Genomic DNA, 19,600 nt, shown 5'->3' with positions numbered 1-19,600 from the left:
AAAATCTGAGATCTAAAAAACCAACCGAAAACTTCCATATGGGTTTGGTGTAAAAAGCCATTACCACGGTGTACCACCAGACAACTAGAAAACCAGCCTGTGTCTGAATCCTAGTTTAGTTATAGTCCTAGAGGACAGGGAGTGATAAATAAAATTCAGAACTGTGTCTAGAACCTCGTTTATCACAACACTCAGAGCCTCCTTAGTTCTCTTAATGTAGCTTGTAAAAAGCAAAAAAAAAAAAAAGAGAGAGAGAAAAAGATTTGATCTTCACCACATGCCTCAACATCTCTGGTGTGGGTTTTAATGAGCAATAAAATGTTTGAATTCCAAACATCAGATAGCAGGAGGTAGAAGAGAAGCAAAATCCATCAGTAATCCATGCCCGGGATTATCTATTCCTGATTAATGGTGTTAACTATGGAGGAGAACATAAATTTTTCACTATGCACCATAAATTTCTGTGACACCCCATTCAAAAACAAAAATCAGCACTCTAAAACCAAACAAAACAAAACAAAACTGAAGAAGGCAGCAAAAGTAGACAGCAGCTAATCATTCTAGTTCAGTCTTTTCTTTTCTTTAGACATTCAAGATAGATCATAAACTAGGTTGGTTGAAAGTGTAAAGGGTCAGATAAAACAGTTTCCAGATAAAAACTCGAAGAAATTACATCAGGGGTAAGCTTAGGCAGAATCGATATTTTCCTATGTGCCTGTGTTTCTCTAAATCTGGATTACTTCCTCCTGGACACAAGATATCATTTCAATTAGGATGAAACTATTCTACATATGAGAAGAAAACAATTGATTTCATTTGTGTATCTAAAACACATTGATTAAATACCAAAAATCTCTTCTTCCCTCTCTGTCGAAGTTTCGCATAAGCTTTTAATAAATAAAAGGGCTTTTGTTTCTTGTTTATTCTACTGTGTCTACATAAAACCAATTAAACTCAATCTACTACCTTGGAGGGACCACTTTCTCAGAGACATGCGTAAGTTGACACTTAAGGTTTACTGGATACACACACACATCCTTCTTCGTTAGCTGGGCTAAGGTCAATTTTTCAAAGGGAGCAATTAATAGAAGTGTATCTTACTGCAGACTGGGGAGACCTGACACACTGAACTAGTAACACTGCTGGAGATGTGCAGGGAACGTTGCCTATTCTTTTAAAATAGCCCTCATTGCACCCAAGGCAGATAATAATAAAACTGCTGCCACGAAATGTCTATCAACTTTTCCTTTTTAGAGGGAAATACATAATTTACAATGGCTGGTTTGCTCATGATGAGATTTTACTGAACTGACATCTACCCTTGTAATAAATTCATCAAAGGTCAGCTTAAATGCATAATATCCAACATACGTTTATAGGAATAAATCTAGTTGGGTAAATGTGAACGAATGTGTTTCATCGTATTATGCTTATCACCAAAGAATGAAAATACCATCAAATCATTTTGAACTAAGTGAGAAAAAAAATGACAAAAGGTACTAAAAAGTATTAAAAACAAAACAAAAAAAAATAAACACAGTATCAGGAATATGTGTTAAGGAAACACTACATAAACGAGTTACCGTTGAAGAAAAAACAACTTGTATTCTTGTTCTACTCATTTAAAATAATTAATGAATGTCAAGGAAATTGCCTGGCTTTCGAGAAAAAAAGAATAAATTTACATGGCTAGACTTCCATCATAATGATGATCATGTGAATAATCCTTTTAATCATGAAACAAGACTGTTTCCTGATGACTTATGCCCTACAATATCCTCACTGGGGAAGATTAGCTAGTCCCCTGGCCTCTGGTCGCATTTGGCGGCTGGGGAAGGGTCAAGCCCCACAGACCTGCTATTTCTTTTCACTTGAATGCTTCATGTTCTGGTAATACTTACCACCATCGCTTTCCCCCTTATTATTTCATTCTGCCTAAATACTGATTCTGATAATCAGGCTAACACTCGTTCAAGGTCTTAGAGTATCTTTAGTACACAGAAATGCCATTCAGAGGTATAAGGCAACCAAAGGCAGAAGCTATGAATACACAGGAATTGAAGAGTAAAACCTACTACGTGATTTAAAGCTCCACTGTAGGGAACAGAGTCTTGATTTACATACATATATGTGTGTGCCCGTGTGTGTGTATATATGTGTGATTGTGTGTTTATCTTAAAAGGACTGCCTAGCGTGTGATCTTGATACATTTGGCACATTGCTGTTCACAAAACACAACCAATGCACTGATTTTAAAGTTTTTCCTTTTCAAGAAACGCATGTGAACACTAGAACCAAAATAATTTTTTTCTCTGATTTTAATGTAGGAAAGATGTTACAAATAGATGGGGGGAAAACTTGACTGGGTGCGGGGGGAGCTCATGGGCAACTAATCATAAACTTCCTTTCAGTAATGCCCAGTGGACCCATTTTGCAGAAGCACTTATGAAAACAGACTGGCTCACAACCCCCTCCCCCCAATTCCTTCCCTAGATACTGATCTGTACCTAAAATTTATCGGAATGTTTTCTAGCTGATCATTATGTACTAATGTCTGTTACACAATTACAGTAAAACCCTCTATTCACATTTGACTAAGTTTTTCAAACAGAAGAGTATGCACAAAACAACATCTAAGATACTCACTGTAGAACTTGAACATCGCAAGAGTAACACAGCATTTTGCAAAAACAGTGAAGAACCATTCAGTATGGATGTTTCTCATCCTTGGTACCACCAGGGCTTTCTTCAAGGGTAATTAAAGGTGACTTCCTCTTGGGGTCATAGCTTGGCCATCAGCCCAGGAAGCATTATTAAAAGGTGAGAAACTCTTTTGACACCTAACACTGGGACCCCTGTCTATGGCTTTGCTGTCTGCAGCTGACCATCTCTCAAAATGCTGCAGAGGACTCGTTAGCCTTCTCACTGGCTTTCCTTGCTGTCTTCTTAGCCGATAGAGGGGATGTTTCTAGGAAATTATCAAAGTCTGAAGGAAGTGCAATATAAATTAGGGAAAACAGAGAATGAATTGTGAGAACCAGGTGTTTCGGCCACATGGAACATTTAATGGGTATGCAGAAATCTTCCAATGGCAAGAAAACAGCAATTATTAGGGAAGAGAGGGCTTCATTGTTTGTGAGTTTGTTTTTATGACTTCTGATAAATAAAAGCATACGTGATAAAAAGGTTATGTAACATCGTATAATCACATTATTTCAATAATTAGAAATAAAATTGACTTTATTTTTGATGTGTTTCCTTTATTAGGTTCACCGTGATGGTCCCAACTTGGTCTTTACTCAAACCATGGCTTAGAAAAAAATAAATAAAGCACTAAGAGAAATCCCTTCACCCACCTGTGGACGTATCTCAATTGTTAAAATCCCAATTAGTCTCAGAGTTATCAGTGTGTGTGGAGGGGCGGGAGGGGGGGCGGGGAGCAGAAGTGGAAGCTTGTAATGATGAATTCTCATGACACAAAACCACTCCTCCCTCTTGGGATGAGACCGGTTCTTAAGAGTAGAGATAACGTGCTATTTCAGGATCAGTGTGTGGGTGAGTAAATTTTCTGTGGGAAAAAAGTAATAAAATCCAAAGGACAGCCATAAATCTATCCAGATTACCATGGAGATGACATTTGGATGGTTCTTCAGATGGTGTCAGCATTATTTGCTATAGTTCACTATTTTACATATTTTCACATTCAACTTCCCTTAGGTTAACCTGCACCAACAGTGTGGAAGTGTTGACTGTATTTTTGCCTTCGGGGGAGAGATTCACAAGGGTTGTTAATTTCAAAATAGTAATAATCACAAAGAAAACACGCAATGTCAACAGGGCACTCGCTGGGAGATCCTATTTATTTTGCGGTCACTTACTGTAAGTGCTGTCCTCGTCTTTTGTGCCATCAATGGTTCCATCTGCCTGCAGCTGCAAGTGGTAACCTTGGCGGCTGTAGAGTTTGGTAACTATGCCCTTAAGCTGAGGCTCTGCGAAGAGAAGGAGGATTTGGATCAGTCGATAAGTTGCGCTTATGTAGTTGAAAAAACTCAGAAGTTAAATTCTGATTTCATTTACAAACTTTAGTGGAAAAGGTCATACCACAACTTTAAAGAGTCCTCTGAAAGGAAACAGGCAACAAACTCCCAAGTTTTGGAGGGAATCTCCAAGCTGAAGAAAGCTTTGATTTCTACCTCGGCACCTTGGTAAAGCCCTAAAGCTTCTGAGAGCAGCTAGTTTCTGAGAGCGTGTCCCCTGGCTTACAGAGTGGGACTCTAGCTCACTGAGCGTTCGGAACAGGTTGGCAAATGGCATGTTCTGCCTTTTAACGATGTGCCACTTCTCATGAGGAAGGAGAAGGAGAAATACAAAGATAATTTCCAGTGGTTTGACAACCAGGGACCAAAAACACACTCACAAAGACTTCTCTCAGCATTATCGCTCTTCGAATAATTAGTCCCCTCCATTCTGAGAGCGTTGAAAATGCATCAATAATCTGAAAGCCCATCAAAAAGGACTTACATTTGGAAATTGGAGCTGTGATACAGAGAAAAGGGGAGAGGAGGAAAAAAAAATCCATTACCATACCCTATCGTGTTAATTATCCTTAGGGAAAAGGGAGGCAAAAAGAGCAAGGTGTTTGTTGGTGGGGAGGAAAAGGAAATTACTTTATACAGCAATATGAGTTGGGTTCTCAGTTACAATGATTTTCAATTATGAATCACCACAGATTTAATAAAGTACCTAATTTACCAATAAGAGCCATGTTATCAAAAATTTGCTTTTAACTGAATGCAGATACCTGCACCGAAATCATATGTATGTGATCATTCAGGCCACATAATCATGCTTTGCAACTACTTCAGCCTTTTTAAAACAAGCCCAATTCACAGCGAATGCCTTGCAAACTTCGTGCAAACAGAAAATGGATGTCTGCCTTTCCAGTCCATAGTGTGTGGAACACATACAGAGAGAACAAATTGATGAGTAAGTCTGAAATTCAGTCTTATCTAGCTCGTTAAAAGTAAGAAAACAGCGTAAAGGATGCATTTGGGGAAGAACGGCCAAATAAGCTGTATGTTCTCCTTGAAGCTCTACCTTGAAGCTCTACCTTAACACCTAGAGCTGTGTGAAATTTCCCCTGGCACCGGGATACCGCGCTACTCTTCTCGCGGAATAGGTTCCAAAGGACCTACAATCTGGCTGTGAGTTCTCTCTTCAATCCAGCATTTTAGTAGCAAGTAACCAGTTTCACGAGTCTAACCACATCACTAAGCTCTTGGCCACAAGGTTCTAGGGATCCACTCCCCCCTCTCCAGCAAATATTTCAAGGGTGCACCACAAGTCAAGTCTGTCCGGATAAGCTCAGAAGTGATCGAAGAAACAGAATGCCTAGAGAGCCGAAGCCCACGGCGTTTGGTGGGGAGGGGGGCGGTGGAAGCTGGATCAGGGGAAGGGTCAGAGCTGCAGGGGTAAAGGCAAAGGAGGGTTTCCCCGGGTTTGCTAGGGCGGGCGGTGGTGTCTGCCCAGCTCGGCGCCTGCAGTTTCCACGCCACACACAGACACACACACACGGCGGCCACGTCTGGGTCACGCGTGCCAGAGCCCCCGGGCGTGCACACACGGGGCACGTCTGAAGCTGAGGGCGCGCCCCCCCGCCGGCTCTGGCTCCGGGCTCTGCGCCTGTCCCACGGCAGTTGCAATGCAGCAAGCCAGTTACCGCTACGAACGCGGCGAGAAAGCCATCGCTTCCCACGCACGCACACCGGCTAGGTGGCCGCATCCGCACCAGATGGGCCCCCGACAAACTCACCTACGCTTACATACACGCTCTCCAGCCCCCTCCACACTCGTAAAGTATGGGGGGGAACCCCAACCCACCCCAGCCCAAGCCGGCCAAGCGCCCCTTCCAACCTGGTCTCCTTCTGCGCCTCTTCTTGGAGCCGAAGAGTTTGACCCGGGAAAAGACGTTTAACTTGTTTTTGTCGCAGCTGGTCTTGCCTTTGCTGGGGCTGCTGACACACTTGCAGGCGTTGGATTTCTCGCGCTCGCGGGCTTGTCTCTTCTGACGGATCAGCGAGCTGGCGATAGCCGCCGCCATGGCCACGACGCCCACCACCACCACTTCTTTGGCGGCCCCTCTCCGGCTTTGCCTTCGCCTCCGCCTCCCGCTCCTCCGCGGCGCGTCCGCTCGGTCTCGCGCCGCGGCCGCCCTCGTCTCCCCGGCCGGCGCTCGCCCGGGCTTCTCGGCGCTCGGCCCGTCAGCCAAGGAGGGGGCTCAGCATGCCGTCCGGGCTCCTGCGGCGGGGGTCCGGCTCCCGCGCGGGCGGGCGGGCGGCCTGGGTCCGAGCCGACGCCACAGCCCCGGGCCGGGATCGCGGCGAGACTGGCGGCGGAGGCAGCGCGGCGCGGCTGCGTGCGCTCGGCCTCTGCGCCCCGAGGACACTGTGCGAGTCCAAGTGGCTCGGGTCGGAGTTTGGCGGCACCCCCCGCCCTGTGCCGCGCGGAGGGGGCCGGAGCGGGGAGGCGGGCGGAGGGAGCGGCGCGGGCGGGAGAGAGGCCGCGAGCGCGGGCGGCGGGAGGGGGGGGGAGGAGGCAGCGCGCGGGGGAGCGCGCCCTCGCCCTGGCCCCTCCGAGCCTCGGACTAGTCCTTGCAACTTCGGGGCCTGACGATCGGGAAAAGTTGGCCCGCGCCGGCTGGCCGACGGGGATCAAACAGGTAACGGCCTCGCATCTCGGCGGCGGTGGCGGCGGCGGCGGCGGCGGCGGCGGCGGCGGCTGCTCTGGGCGCGGCACAGGCTCTGCATAGCAATCCGGTCGCCGCAGGCACCCTCCGGAAGCGCGCCGCGGCCTCCCCGAGGCCCCCCTCCCCCGGCGGCCCCTCCCTCCCGGAGCCCAGCCCGCGGGCTCCCCGCCGCCCCGCCCCCCGAGGCCCCGGCGGGCCGCGCCGCCGAACACCTGTAGGGGCTCCGGCGCTGCCCCACCGCCCGCGGCTCCCTGCCCTCCTCTTCCAGAGCGGAGCATGCGGGGGGAGGCCGGGATGCAGGGGGCCCCGGGAGGAGGTCGTGGGGCCGGGGGAGCCGGGGGTTGCCTGGAGGTGGGGGGCGGTAGGGGGGGCGGCTGTTTCGTTAGCGTTGGACTCTTAGTGGGCCACACTGCCCCGGGCTGGCGCCCCTGGGAAGTTCGCCAGACCCCCGCGCCCCCGCCCCGGTCTGCGACTCACAACAGCCCCCTCCCCCCAACACACATACACCCGCGGAGGCATTTCGCGCGGCGACACTTGCAGCCCTCCGGGAGAGAGGCCAGGGCTCGCAGACGGGTTCAGCCCTCGCGGCGGCGGCGGCGGGCACTGCAGAGCTGCGCCCGCACACCACGCTGCCACCCAGCGGTTTTCGCTGACTTTCCATTACAGGCCAAGATGTGCGGTCCGAATCCCGCTTTTCCTCCCGCCCCAAATCATTGCTTTGAGAGCTTGGGTGGTGTACAGAAAGCGGTGCTGGGGAAACGCGGCGCCGAACCTCGTTATTGAAGCCCTGGCCCCATCTCCGATCTCCTAACTTTTTTCTTTCTTTTTTCCCTGCTCCTCCAGATCAGGCAGCCTCTCTCCCTCCAATTCGGGAATCAAATCTGGCTTTTTGTTCGCCTCTCTCTATTCACAGGTTCTGTCCTTTCCCTGTTCTATATTTTAACCTGGAGAAGAAAGAGGAGTTTCGAGGTCAAAAATGCAACAAAGAGAATGATCCATCCACAACCCCATCTTCAAAGGGGCACTACTCTTTTACTCGATTTCTAACGCCAGAAAGGAAGCTGCCAAGAGTAGGGCTGCTCTGTCTGGGGGCTGCCACTACACTCCTTACTGGACCTCTCCCTTCCCCCTTTCCCAGATCTTTTCCAAATTGATACAGACACAGAACCAAATGCCCAGACCCCTGTCCTTCTTTTCTTGCCTGAGCTCCCAACTAGGTAACTCGTGCAGCCTTCTTAGCCCATCAGAGCTGTATCACCTGACCCTTCTGGAGATTTCCCTGCTCCAGAGGGGAAACAGCTGCCACCTCCCCCTTCCACTTGTCCCCAGTCTTGAAATGTCTGTGGCCCTATCAGAAGCTCTGATAGCGGTCTGCAAAGACAGGCTTGGGTGAAGGTTGCAGGGACGGAGGTGGAGGGTTGCAGGAGAGTCGTCATTCTAACGGTCTGCAATTTTCTGCAGGTTAGTCGACTCCTCTGTTTTTGGCTTTCCCAAAAGCTCACGGAGGACGGGGTGCAAGAGAGTTTCAGCATCTCAAGCCAATTCAAGCAGCCACTTGAGACATTGATTCATTAGGGAAAAACCCTGGTTGGCTCCCGTTGGACTTCGAACGCCTTGAGAATCTGAACTGGGTCTCAGTCAGCACTACATTCCCATCTGCTGGCACAGCTCCTGTCATATAGATTGTGTTCAATAAACAGTTTGTTGAAAATAATTGACGAGTGACTGATTTACATTGCTTCTTAAGAGGAACAGGATGTTTCCTGGCTCGGAATGAATGGGATTCAAATTCCAGTTACCATGAAGGGAAATAATCTCACCAAAAGAGGCCTCAGAAGACGATGTGACCAGGGCCAAATATTTGGGGTGTGGAATGGACCTTAAGAGGCTTCTGCTCCCTCTCGGCATGCTGTTACCTTCCACTGAGCCCCTGGGCCTCTAACGCTCTGGGACCTGTCTGCCCATAGACTGCAAGAATTTTCCTGTCTCCTGGCTTAAGAGAACTCCCAGAGGCCTGTGGCTGGAGGGGGATTCATCCAGGGGGAAGGCGAAGGACAGCCATTTGACTTTGGGTCCATACTATGCAATCATACTATCCAATCGGCTTAGCCATTAGTTAGTGGAGATTTCTCATCCTTTCCTAACTCCCGTATGTATTTCACAGGTGCTTGTCAACTCAGAGAAGGATGAATGTAAGTCTCAAATTCTCCGAGAACTGTGCCCAAACCCCACTCACCTTAGGAAGGCGGAATGAAAGAAAGAGCCACAGGCCACCCTAGAGAAGGATATTCTGCCTTTCCTTTCTGTCTTACTACCACTCCACCAGTAGGATGGCATCTGAGGGGGAGAGTGAAGAACTTTCTTTCCACACTTATTTCCACAGTGTCTTTTTCTCCTGTCTTGCTTTCTTCCTACCAGTTCACACTGTACCCTGCTTAATCCCAGGGCTCCCATTCGCTCTGCGCTGGTGGGTCCACTCCCCTTTGTTCCTCCTGGACCTCCTCTTCCCACTGCACTGCCCACCAAGCTCTCTTCTTAATCATGTTCAGGAGGAAAGCACCCTTAGCTGCTTTCTGTGGCCCCATTCACACAGACTTCTAGTCTGGGTGACAGGAGGCATGCGTTTTTAATCCTGTCTCTGCTGCTAATCGGCTATGTGACCTTGGGTATGTCATTTCTTCTGCTGGGGCTACAGTTTTCCCATCCTTAACGTCATCCTTCAGACAATCTTAATGGCTTTCAAATCGTATTCTGCAGAGCCCTGAGAGTGGGTGGAGGGGATATACGTTCCCTCACATGTGTTTCAACAACAGCACCTCTGCTTTCATCTATTTTATATACCTGGGCTCACAGTATGATTTCTTTCTTTCTTTCTTTCTTTCTTTTTTTTAAGACCTATTCATTTATTTGAGAAAGAGAGAGAGAGAGTGCACAAGCTGGGCGCAGGGCAGAGGGAGAGGAAGAGAATCTCAAGCAGACTCCCTACTAGGCGCGGATGGAACCCAAGGACTTGGGGCTCCATCCCAGGACCCTGAGATCGTGACCTGAGCTGAAACCAAGAGTCGGATGCCCAACCCACAGAGCCACCCAGGCACCCTTTTATGATTTCTCATTTAGAAAAACAGCAAGAACGATTCCATTGCTAAAACCAAAACGCTTGAAAATCTCTGGATGAGATCTTCCCTAAAGTTTTTCTGCCTCTGAAGCCTACGATTTCTTGGTATACGCCCCTGTCCCTGCTCCCTCTTATTCTTCCCCTCCTCATCCTCCCCACCCCTCCCCATTCCCCTCTCACGCCACCAGAACAGAAACCCTAAATTGGCCTCTGGAGAGAACTACCACAAGTCTCTTTGGCTCCGTTCCTCACGGGTTCACTGGAGAACCAGGTTTTAGCGTTCTTTTCAGGGGGAGTTATTTGAGTTATCAGATTATAGAATGCTGGTCGTTCTCTGCCAATCTCTTTTGGCAAGCCTCTGTAAAGAAGCTGGGGGGATCTGCTCTCAAGAGGCATCTCCAGGAGAGAGACAGAAACCCAAACAGATGTGACTGTGATGAGTAAAAATGAGAGAACTCAGACAGCCTAATCAGGAGCAGCCTTAGTACCTTCTGAGCAGGAAGGAGTTGGCTGTCTTTCTGAAACTCTGCAAATGAGAGATTTCAAACACCCATCATTCGTGAAGATAAACATAATTGGAGCCACTTGCCAGTTAGCTCTCCGCCTTCACTTCAGCGGTCCCTCAGAACCCCTCAGTGACCAGTTAGTTACCAGGGCAAGGACTGATGATGAGCTCAAACGGAGGAAAGGGAGACAGGTTCTAGTGCACCAAGGTCAAGCAACGCGGGGATCTCACCATTCACCGGGTAGGGCAGCAGAGGCGGCATTTAAGAGACTGGGCAGCAAGTGCCAACCCTTCGTGTCCACCTAATTATGTACAAAAGCCCAGAGAAACGACTGGACAGAAATACAAATGAGGAGATTAGAGAAAAGCCATTAGCCAAGGTTCTCGCCACTTAACTCCAAGCAGGAAGAAAAACACAATTTAAAGAAATCCTGTCAATGTCCCACTGGAATTCCAGGGACAGAAAGAGTGACTACTGTACCTGACACATTAATCAGCTGGCAAAGAGTCTCTCCTAGTCAGATCATTTGGGGGAATTATGCTTCAGAAATAAAGGTCTCCAGAACCACTTTTCTAGAAATGGATCGGCTCTCCTGATTTGCACTGCACCAGGATGGTGGCTTGGTCCCCACTGTGTCCTCTGTCTGGGATCATTCTCTAAATACTTCAGTTACAGAGTTTCCTGAAGCTACCTCTGCTTTATACTTAAAAGCAAATAAAGAGGGCACCTGGGTGGCTCAGCCGTTTGAGCGTCTGCCTTCAGCCCTGGTCGTGATCCTAGGGTTCTGGGATCGAGTCTCCTCTTGAATTCCCTGCTCAGAGGGGAGTCTGCTTTTCCCTCTGCCTCTACTCACGTGCTTGCTCTCACGCTCTCTCTCTCTCTCTCTCTCGCTCACTCTGTCTCTCAAATAAATAAAATCTTAAAAAAATAAAAGCAAATAAACAAATAAAATCAATGGGGGACACACTGATTAATTCTGATCCTTAAGAAAAATCCTATAACCCATATAAAAATTTTATTGTTCAGTCATAATTTATGAACATTAAAACCATAGAGCACCCTGATGGTATTTATTAATCATATCTATGAATTCAGCTATTTGCCATTTAATTAGCCATAGCAGCTGCAGCATCAAGAGTTCAAGGCCTCTGATTACCTGCTTGGTCATTTAATCAAGAAAACCTGGAGAGAAGTATAGGATTGCTGGGGTGGAGGTCTCTCCCTTTATCATAAAAAGAGAACACAAGGAAATGAGCTGAAGCTTCAGTATGTGGGGATTTAAGTTTTGTACAAGTAAAACGTCTTTTTCAGTAAGGGCTGTTAGAAACCATAATTGAGGGGCGCCTGGGTGGCTCAGTGGGTTAAGCCACTGCCTTCGGCTCAGGTCATGATCTCAGGGTCCTGGGATCGAGTCCCGCGTCGGGCTCTCTGCTCAGCAGGGAGCCTGCTTCCCTCTCTCTCTCTCTCTCTCTCTGCCTGCCTCTCTGTCTACTTGTGATCTCTCTCTGTCAAATAAATAAATAAAATCTTTAAAAAAAAAAAAAAAGAAACCATAATTGAGGGCTCAGCCTGGGTGGCTCAGTCGGTTGAACGGCTGGCTCTTGGTTTCCGCTCAGGTTGTGATCTCAAGGTCCCCGGGTTGAGGCTGGAATATGGCTCCACACTCAGCGTGGAGTCTGCTTCTCTCTCCCACCCCTCTGCTCCCCCACTCCAGCTCGAGTGTGCTTTCTCTCTCTCTCTCAAATAAATAAATAGATACAAACTTTAAAAAACATTATTGAGTGCTGATTCTCCTATGGAAATTTTTTGTTGTTGTTTTGTTTTTTTAATTTATTTATTTGATAGAGATCGCAAGTAGGCAGAGAGGAAGGCAGAGAGAGAGGAAGGGAAGCAGGCTCCCCGCTGAGCAGAGAGCCCCATGTGGAGCTCGATCCCAGAACCCTGGGATCATGACCTGAGCCAAAAGCAGAGGCTTTAACCCACTGAGCCACCCGGGCACCCCTCCTATGGAAGTTTTATCAGTACAACAGAAACGTTCTCTATCTCAGTGGGTATGTGAGTTGATTCCCGTCTCGGCTCTCATTCTGTCATTCAGACTGCACGACGATTAATACAGCCATGGGCTACAACCAAGAAGTGGTCCCTGGAAAGGGGGCACCAACAACCATTATTGAGAAAGTTCAAGGTGCTGAACTCAAGGGTATGAGATAGTACCTTTGTCTTTGGAAGATCATACTGAGTGAACTTGGATCATGTGAGTCAAGGCAGTCACAATCATTTCATAAAGTTTGTCATCCAAGGGGTAGGAAATACTTTGCAGATAATAGTAAATTTATTCTTAACCAAACGAGTTGCCTCAGTGCTAACAGAGCATCCAGAGCCAACAAAAGCCCCAGATTCTCTGAGATCTCTTCATTTTTCTTCAATAATATTCAAAGATTTTGAAGGAACAATTGCTATTTTGTGAATTGACTGGTGGCTAACAGACATAAATGAAGTGTTTCTATGACGAAACATTTATGGCAGACTAGAAATGTGCAAGACTCAGAGGCAAAGTATCTGTAACACTGGGTTCATTTCTTGCCCAGTGAACCAAATAATCTAAATGAAAAGCTGGGGGGAGGGATGACGTGAGGATTTGAGGCAAAAGCAGGCAATCGGTAATTTTTCTGGATCTAAGCTATTTCAGGAAATAGGATTTCTGGAGGAAGGTAACCTAAAGTCAAGATCTGAAGAAGGGAATGCAGTGTTTGCAAATGATCTAATGTTCAGTATTACGTAGCATATGGGGGCGGGATCCGCGACCAGCATAAGGAACTCTGGACTGATTTCCTATTTGCCAGTGGCGGTGTTTCCACCAGTTTCCTACCGAGATTTGCCATTTTTTAAAGAAGCAGAGAGGTAATGGGAAACTATTTCAGGGCTCTCTCAGGATTAGCAGGCCTAACATACTTCTTTTCAGACACTGACCAGGATATGGGCTGGAAACCAGCTGAATTTGGAAGGAAAGGTATCCTCTAGATTCGAAGGAGGGGATGAAGGACAGGTCCACAATTCATCTGAGAACTCTGCAGAAGTCCTAGGTGGTCTCAAACTCCATACTCTGCTTTCTTTTTTCTTTTCTTCTTCTTCTTTTTTTTTGGGGGGGGGGCGAAACTGGGGTTTCAAATGGAGAGAACAGTCAATAAATGCTGTAGTTATAATTGAACAAGGAACTTCAGTGCTGTTATGCTATTTTCTTTCATCCTTCTAACAACCTATAAGGTAGGCATTGCCATTTTACAGATGAGGAAAGCGAAGTCTAGAGAAACGAAGAGATAGATCCGTCAATGATCTCCTGCCGTGTCCATCGGTGGCAGTGCCAGGATTTCAACTAAAGATCCTCCGTCAATACAGTCTATGTGTACAAGTCAAGCCCTTTACATATGACTTTTTCTTCCTTGGCACTGAGTCTGGAATTTGGCTTCCTGATCAGTGATGCCTGGATATGGCTATCTCTTGGCTTGGGCACTGGGAGAAGATGGAATCTAGCATGACTTTCAACTCAGTTATGTGTTTTCTTTTTTTAAAAAACAAAAGTGAATTTTGAAGCAAACAAGAGATATGATCTGTACACAGCCTAGTCTGTGCGCTTTGAACAATAACTTCTTAGAGTGACATTTTAAGAAAACATTGCCCCCTTTCTCACTAAAATTAAATGACTATAAATCACTGCTTTATATCCTTCTGGGTTTCTCAGCCCAGGGAGTCCTTTAACACCAGAACCTGGTCAGAGTCATATAATCTGGGGTTTTGGAGTGTGAGGAGACCCCAGGGACACTTGGTACTTTATCTTCATCACTCCTTAGCAGAAGCAGGAAGTTTAAGCACTCCAGTTTGCTTGGTTCTTTTCATACCCAGAAAACTGGCTCTCCACACCATAAGATATTTCGTGCCATCTGCTTTCAGCTATGGGAAGCTTGAGTTCAGCCAAAGAGTGAAAAATATTGCACACAGTGTATTCAGTTACATGGTCTGAAGCCCAGGACTATGGTTTTGAGCTCGAGGATTTCTCTGGTATCCATTCGGACTGATTTGCTCTGGCTTGTCCCTTCTGACAAGCAGCTGTAAGTATAATCAACAGATTGAAATTGTTTAATAACTTCTCCTGCCACCACCGAAGACCTCGAGCAATTTGAGAACCTGATTTCATAACAGGGACCTTGATGCTCAATTAACAATCTCATTTTAGCAAAGAGACATGAGGCAAGAGAAGTAAATGAGTTTTTCTGAGGCTACGCTGTTCATTCATTCATTCAAAATTTACGGAGAACTCTCTGCTGTGCACTGAGTTAAAACCTAAAGGATGCAAAGGTACACATGAGCTATAATTTATTTATTAAGCACTACCTCTATCGCCGGCAGTAAGTACTTTATCCTGCTTTACTCACTTAATACTTACAACTTACCCCCATTTTACAGATGAAGAAGCTGAGGCAAAAGAGAGGTTAATGAGTTCATGCAAGTAGTAAGACATAGAGCTAAGGGACTCAAATCCATGCATTCTGACTTCATATCCCATGTCCCTGAAACTGCTCTCCTGCCCCCCTCCATCACTGCCCCCTGGCTGCAAGCGGAGGATGAAGAAAGGAAATAAAATAACTAAACCACATGTGTGATTGAGCAGTGTAAGATGGCGCCAAATGTCCAAAGTGGGTGGGGCACTAAAAAAAAAAAAAAAGGCACAGCTAACTCTGTGGGTAGGGGGCACGGGAACTGGGCACCGCTTCAGAAAGAACCACCACCACCACCACTGCCACCAAATCATCTCACCGAAGATGAATTTTGGAGGACGAGAAAGAGCTAGAAAGTTGGGGAACAAAATTGGATAAAGCCAGACTTCCAACCTGGCTAAAAATTACTCTTGATGCTAAATTCTTAGCAGGCCATATGACTTTCCCTCAGCTGAGAACTTACAAAACCTTGCATTTTTACGCCACTTTAAATCACTTTAAATCCACTATAAATCACTCGGCAACAAGTGGATCTCTTATCTCAACCGTTCTCCAGGAAACTACTTTTCTGGGAAATATTGATTACTGGTGTGGCCCTGAAGCATTTTGGGGATTGGGAGAGATAAGATGTACTATGTGGATATTCTGATGGACATTCGTGAGTTGTTTATTTCATGTTTGTAAACCAATTGTCTTCCCTTTCCCACTGATTGTGTTCAGTACATAATGTGACTGGTGATGTTCAAGTGTATAGTAGTTTACTGATTTACAACCGCCATGGGCAGAGGTTTAGTAGAAGTAATCCCTTTGGAAAGATGCCAAACAAAATGAAAATTCAATTGGCATGTATGCCACAGTGAGGCAAGCCATCTCCTGCAATGACTGGGGTGAACTTAGGGACCAGATATTTGCATGTGGGCAGTTATTAAATAATTTCATTATGGTGGTGATAAAATTTGAACCTAACAAAGGAATTAAAGATGATAGAAAAATGACTGTCCAAGCCAGAAAATCCTAGTAGTTCCGATTGGAGAGGGACAACTAGGATTTGGTTGTTATTTGAATATACTGAAAACGTATTTGAAGAATCTTCCTACTTACTACATTCCTCTTCCGGCCACTAAAAAACCCACACCTGCTTGCTCTGTCTGAATCTTAGTATCCTTTGGTCTGAAAAAACATATACTTTAAAGAATTGTTTAGGGAAACAACAGTGCCTTATTTCACTGTAAGAAGAACCAAACCAAAACGAATAATACAATTAAAAGGTGGGCAGAAGACCTGAATAGACATTTTTCTAAAGAAGATGTACAGATGCCAACAGATATGCGAAAAGATGCTCAGCATCACTCATCATCAGGGAGATGCAGATCCAAACCATTGTGATCCTGTCACAATGGCTAGTATCAAAAAGATAAGAAATAACAAGCGTGGGCAAGGATGTGGAGAGAATGGAAAACTTGTGCACTATTGGTGGAAATGTAAGCTGGCACAGAAGAAAACAGTACGGATGTTCCCAAAAAAGTTGTAAACAGAAATACCATACAATAAAGTAATTCCACTTCTGGGTATTTACCAATGAAAGAGGAACACTAATTTGAAAAGATATATGTGCCACTATGTTCACTGCCGCACCACATTCAATGGCCAAGACATGGAAGCAACCCGAGTATCCATCAATGGATGAATGGGTAAAGAAGACGCCACACACACACACACACACACACACACACACACACACACACTGGATTATTACTAAGCCGTAAAAAGAATGAAATAGCGCCATTTGAGACAACATGGATGGACCTAGATGGTATTATCCTGAGTAAAATCAGTCAGAGAAGACAAGCACCAAATGATTTCACTCATAAGTGAAATCTAAAACCAACCAACCAACCAACCAACCAACCAACCAACCAACAAAAGCAGACTCAAAAATACAGAGAACAAATTGGTAGTTGCCAGAAGGGAGGGGGTTAGGGGAATGGATGTAAAAGGAAAAGGGAATTAAGAGATACAAACTTGCAATTATAAAATAAATAGGTCACAGGGATGAAAAGTACAGCATAGGAAATCTAGTCAATTATACTGTAATAACTTTATGTGGTGACTGATGCTAATTACCCTTATCATGGTGAGCATTTTATAATGTAAGTAACTGTTGAATCACTATGTCGTTTACCTGAAACTAATATAATATTTATATCACCTACATTAAAAAAATAACCAAACCAACACACTGTGTACACACACTCCAGGCAGGCCTCTGGTAATGCTGTAAAGCCAGCGCCTCAGCCCAGATGCCCACGGTCCTTGTGGGGCCCCACAGGAACCTGCTTTTCCACATAAAACCCTAGGATCCAGGCTGTCCTAATTCTTCTTCATTAAAATTGTCCTTTCCTATATCCCATCCCCGGGTCAGTGCTTTCCAAGATGACAGATAGTTGATCGGATACTCTCATCAGAGCTGGGATAAGTTCCAGTATCTCCACATGACCTCTCCCCTTTACCCCCAATGGGTTCATTCTGATGGGGATTTTATGGAGGCACAATTATACTAACAAAAGGGTGCCTCTAAGGGTGACATTTTAAATGGCAGAAAAGGCTGCGGGAGTAGCTTTGAGGAAGGAAGAGCTTTGGAGAACACCTCAGTTTAAAATATGGACTCCGAGAAACACACCGAGGGTTTCAGAGGGGATGGGATGGCCCAGTGATGGGTATTAAGGAGGGCAGGGATCGCACAGAGCACTGGGTGTTATACATAAACAATGAATCATGGAACATGACATCAAAAACTAATGATGTACTGTATGGTAACTAACATAACATAATAAAAATAAATAAATAAATAAATAAAAATGAAAGTTCCCTGCTGTTTTGTAGCACTGGTTCTATGAATGTGTGCGCATGTGAGTGTCTCATGGCAGAAATTAACTAGTCAGACATGCTCATTTAGCTCCGGTTCAATTTTTCCTTCTCTTCACAGCCAAGATTCTTGAAAGTCTTTACCAACAACCCCATTTCCTTACTTCCATTTGCCACCCACTCTGATTTTATTATAATTATATGTATGTGTGTGTATGTGTATATATATTCCTAGTAATTCCTCTACATAGATTTCAATATCCCTTTTGAGATGGACAGATAGTATTTGCTTGGTATTTAAATATACTTAAAACATTAAAAATAGGGCGCCTGGTGGCTCAGTGGGTTAAGCCGCTGCCTTCGGCTCAGGTCATGATCTCAGGGTCCTGGGATCAAGTCCCGCGTCGGGCTCTCTGCTCAGCAGGGAGCCTGCTCCCTCCTCTCTCTCTGCCTGCCTCTCTGTCTACTTGTGATCTCTCTCTGTCAAATAAATAAATAAAATCTTTAAAAAAAAAAACATTAAAAATATTCCTACTCATCGTATGCCTCTTCAGTTGTATGCCTTCCATTGTTCAATTATTTTTCTTCCATTCTAGGAGTTTACTGCTAACTCTTCATCTACTGCCTGTCCTTAAAGCTCTCTCTAATATTCTTCTGAAACTTCTGTTAGATAGATGTGAGACTTCATTCTTTCCTCATGGGTCCTTACTTCTCTTCCCCAGTTCCTTCTCTTCATCTCTCTGTGTAGAATCTGGGTGCTTCACTTATCCCCACTCTGAGCTTAGTCTATTGTTTGATTTTGTTTGATTTCATCGACAGACACACATATACAATATTATTGATTATATTGAAGCAGTCATCAAAAAATCTCCCAAAAAACAAGAGCCCAGGGCCAGACGGCTTCCCAGGGGAATTCTACCAAGCATTTAAAGAAGAACTAATACCTATTCTCCCGAAACTGTTCCAAAAAATAGAAATGGAAGGAAAACTTCCAAACTCCTTTTATGAGGCCAACATTACCTGATCCTGAAACCAGACAAAGACCCTATCTAAAAGGAGAATTACAGACCAATATCCTTGATGAACACAGATGCAAAAATTCTCACCAAGATACTAGCTAATAGGATCCAACAGTACATTAAAAGGATTATTCACCATGACCAAGTGGCATTTATTCTTGGGCTGCAAGGTTCATTCAACATCCACAAACCAATCAATGTGATACAATACATTAATATATTACTGATTACATGATAATATATATGACATGTTAGAAATTATATACATACATGCACACATGTGCATATATATACATAATTCTTACAATGTTTTTTTTTATCTTTTCTAATATGTCTGCTATTCTTTTCATGACGTGTGGTTCATACCTTATGGATTCTAGACCTTCCTTTATGTTACTGAATGTTTTGAAGGTACTTAAGTTAAAGTCTCTTTTAGACTGCCTTATTATACAACTTTTCTGGAACCTGGATTACTCTCCTTATTGTTGCTGCTGACCCTCTCTGCAGTGGTTGATTTCTCTTCTTGCTCTGTCCACTTGACTGTGGACTCACCTTTAGCGTGAGAGCTGTTTTCTGTAGAAGTCCTGCGTGAGCCCTGGATAGCAGAGTTATCTACTTCTACCGCTCCATGTTCTTTCTCTGCCAGCACGCTATGGATTCCACTGGATGAACGTCAGTTTTTAATTTCCCAGCTTTTTAATACAAATTAAGATGTGGGATTCCAATTTCTTGTCCTCTAGGCCCAGAATGAACACTCTGCTTATATTCTGTGACCCTAGGCCTTGAGTCCTAATGTATCACCAACTGGACAGGATGTCCTGGCTCCTCACTTTATAGAGGAAGCTAAGGGTTCAGTG

At 45.3% G+C, this 19,600-nt stretch overlaps 1 protein-coding gene across 6 annotated transcripts in view; it reads right to left on the bottom strand.

Moving 5' to 3' along the window:
• FGF13 (fibroblast growth factor 13) overlaps positions 1-19,600 on the bottom strand; it is a 493,670-nt gene that overhangs the window by 61,237 nt on the left and 412,833 nt on the right. For 5 of the 6 annotated variants that reach the window (XM_047716160.1, XM_047716157.1, XM_047716163.1 and 2 more), the window contains one exon: positions 3,879-3,989. In XM_047716160.1, the coding sequence (XP_047572116.1) occupies positions 3,879-3,989 (111 nt within the window). Of the gene's footprint in view, positions 1-3,878; positions 3,990-5,913; positions 6,801-19,600 lie in introns of those variants that run through there. The other variant, XM_047716162.1, reaches the window with a different exon arrangement.

The sequence above is a fragment of the Lutra lutra genome, chromosome X (genome assembly GCF_902655055.1).
Source record: "Lutra lutra chromosome X, mLutLut1.2, whole genome shotgun sequence".
In the NCBI taxonomy this organism is placed as follows: Eukaryota; Metazoa; Chordata; class Mammalia; order Carnivora; family Mustelidae; genus Lutra; species Lutra lutra.
Note: the sequence above shows the minus strand (reverse complement) of the source record. Positions and strands in the feature narration are given on the sequence as shown.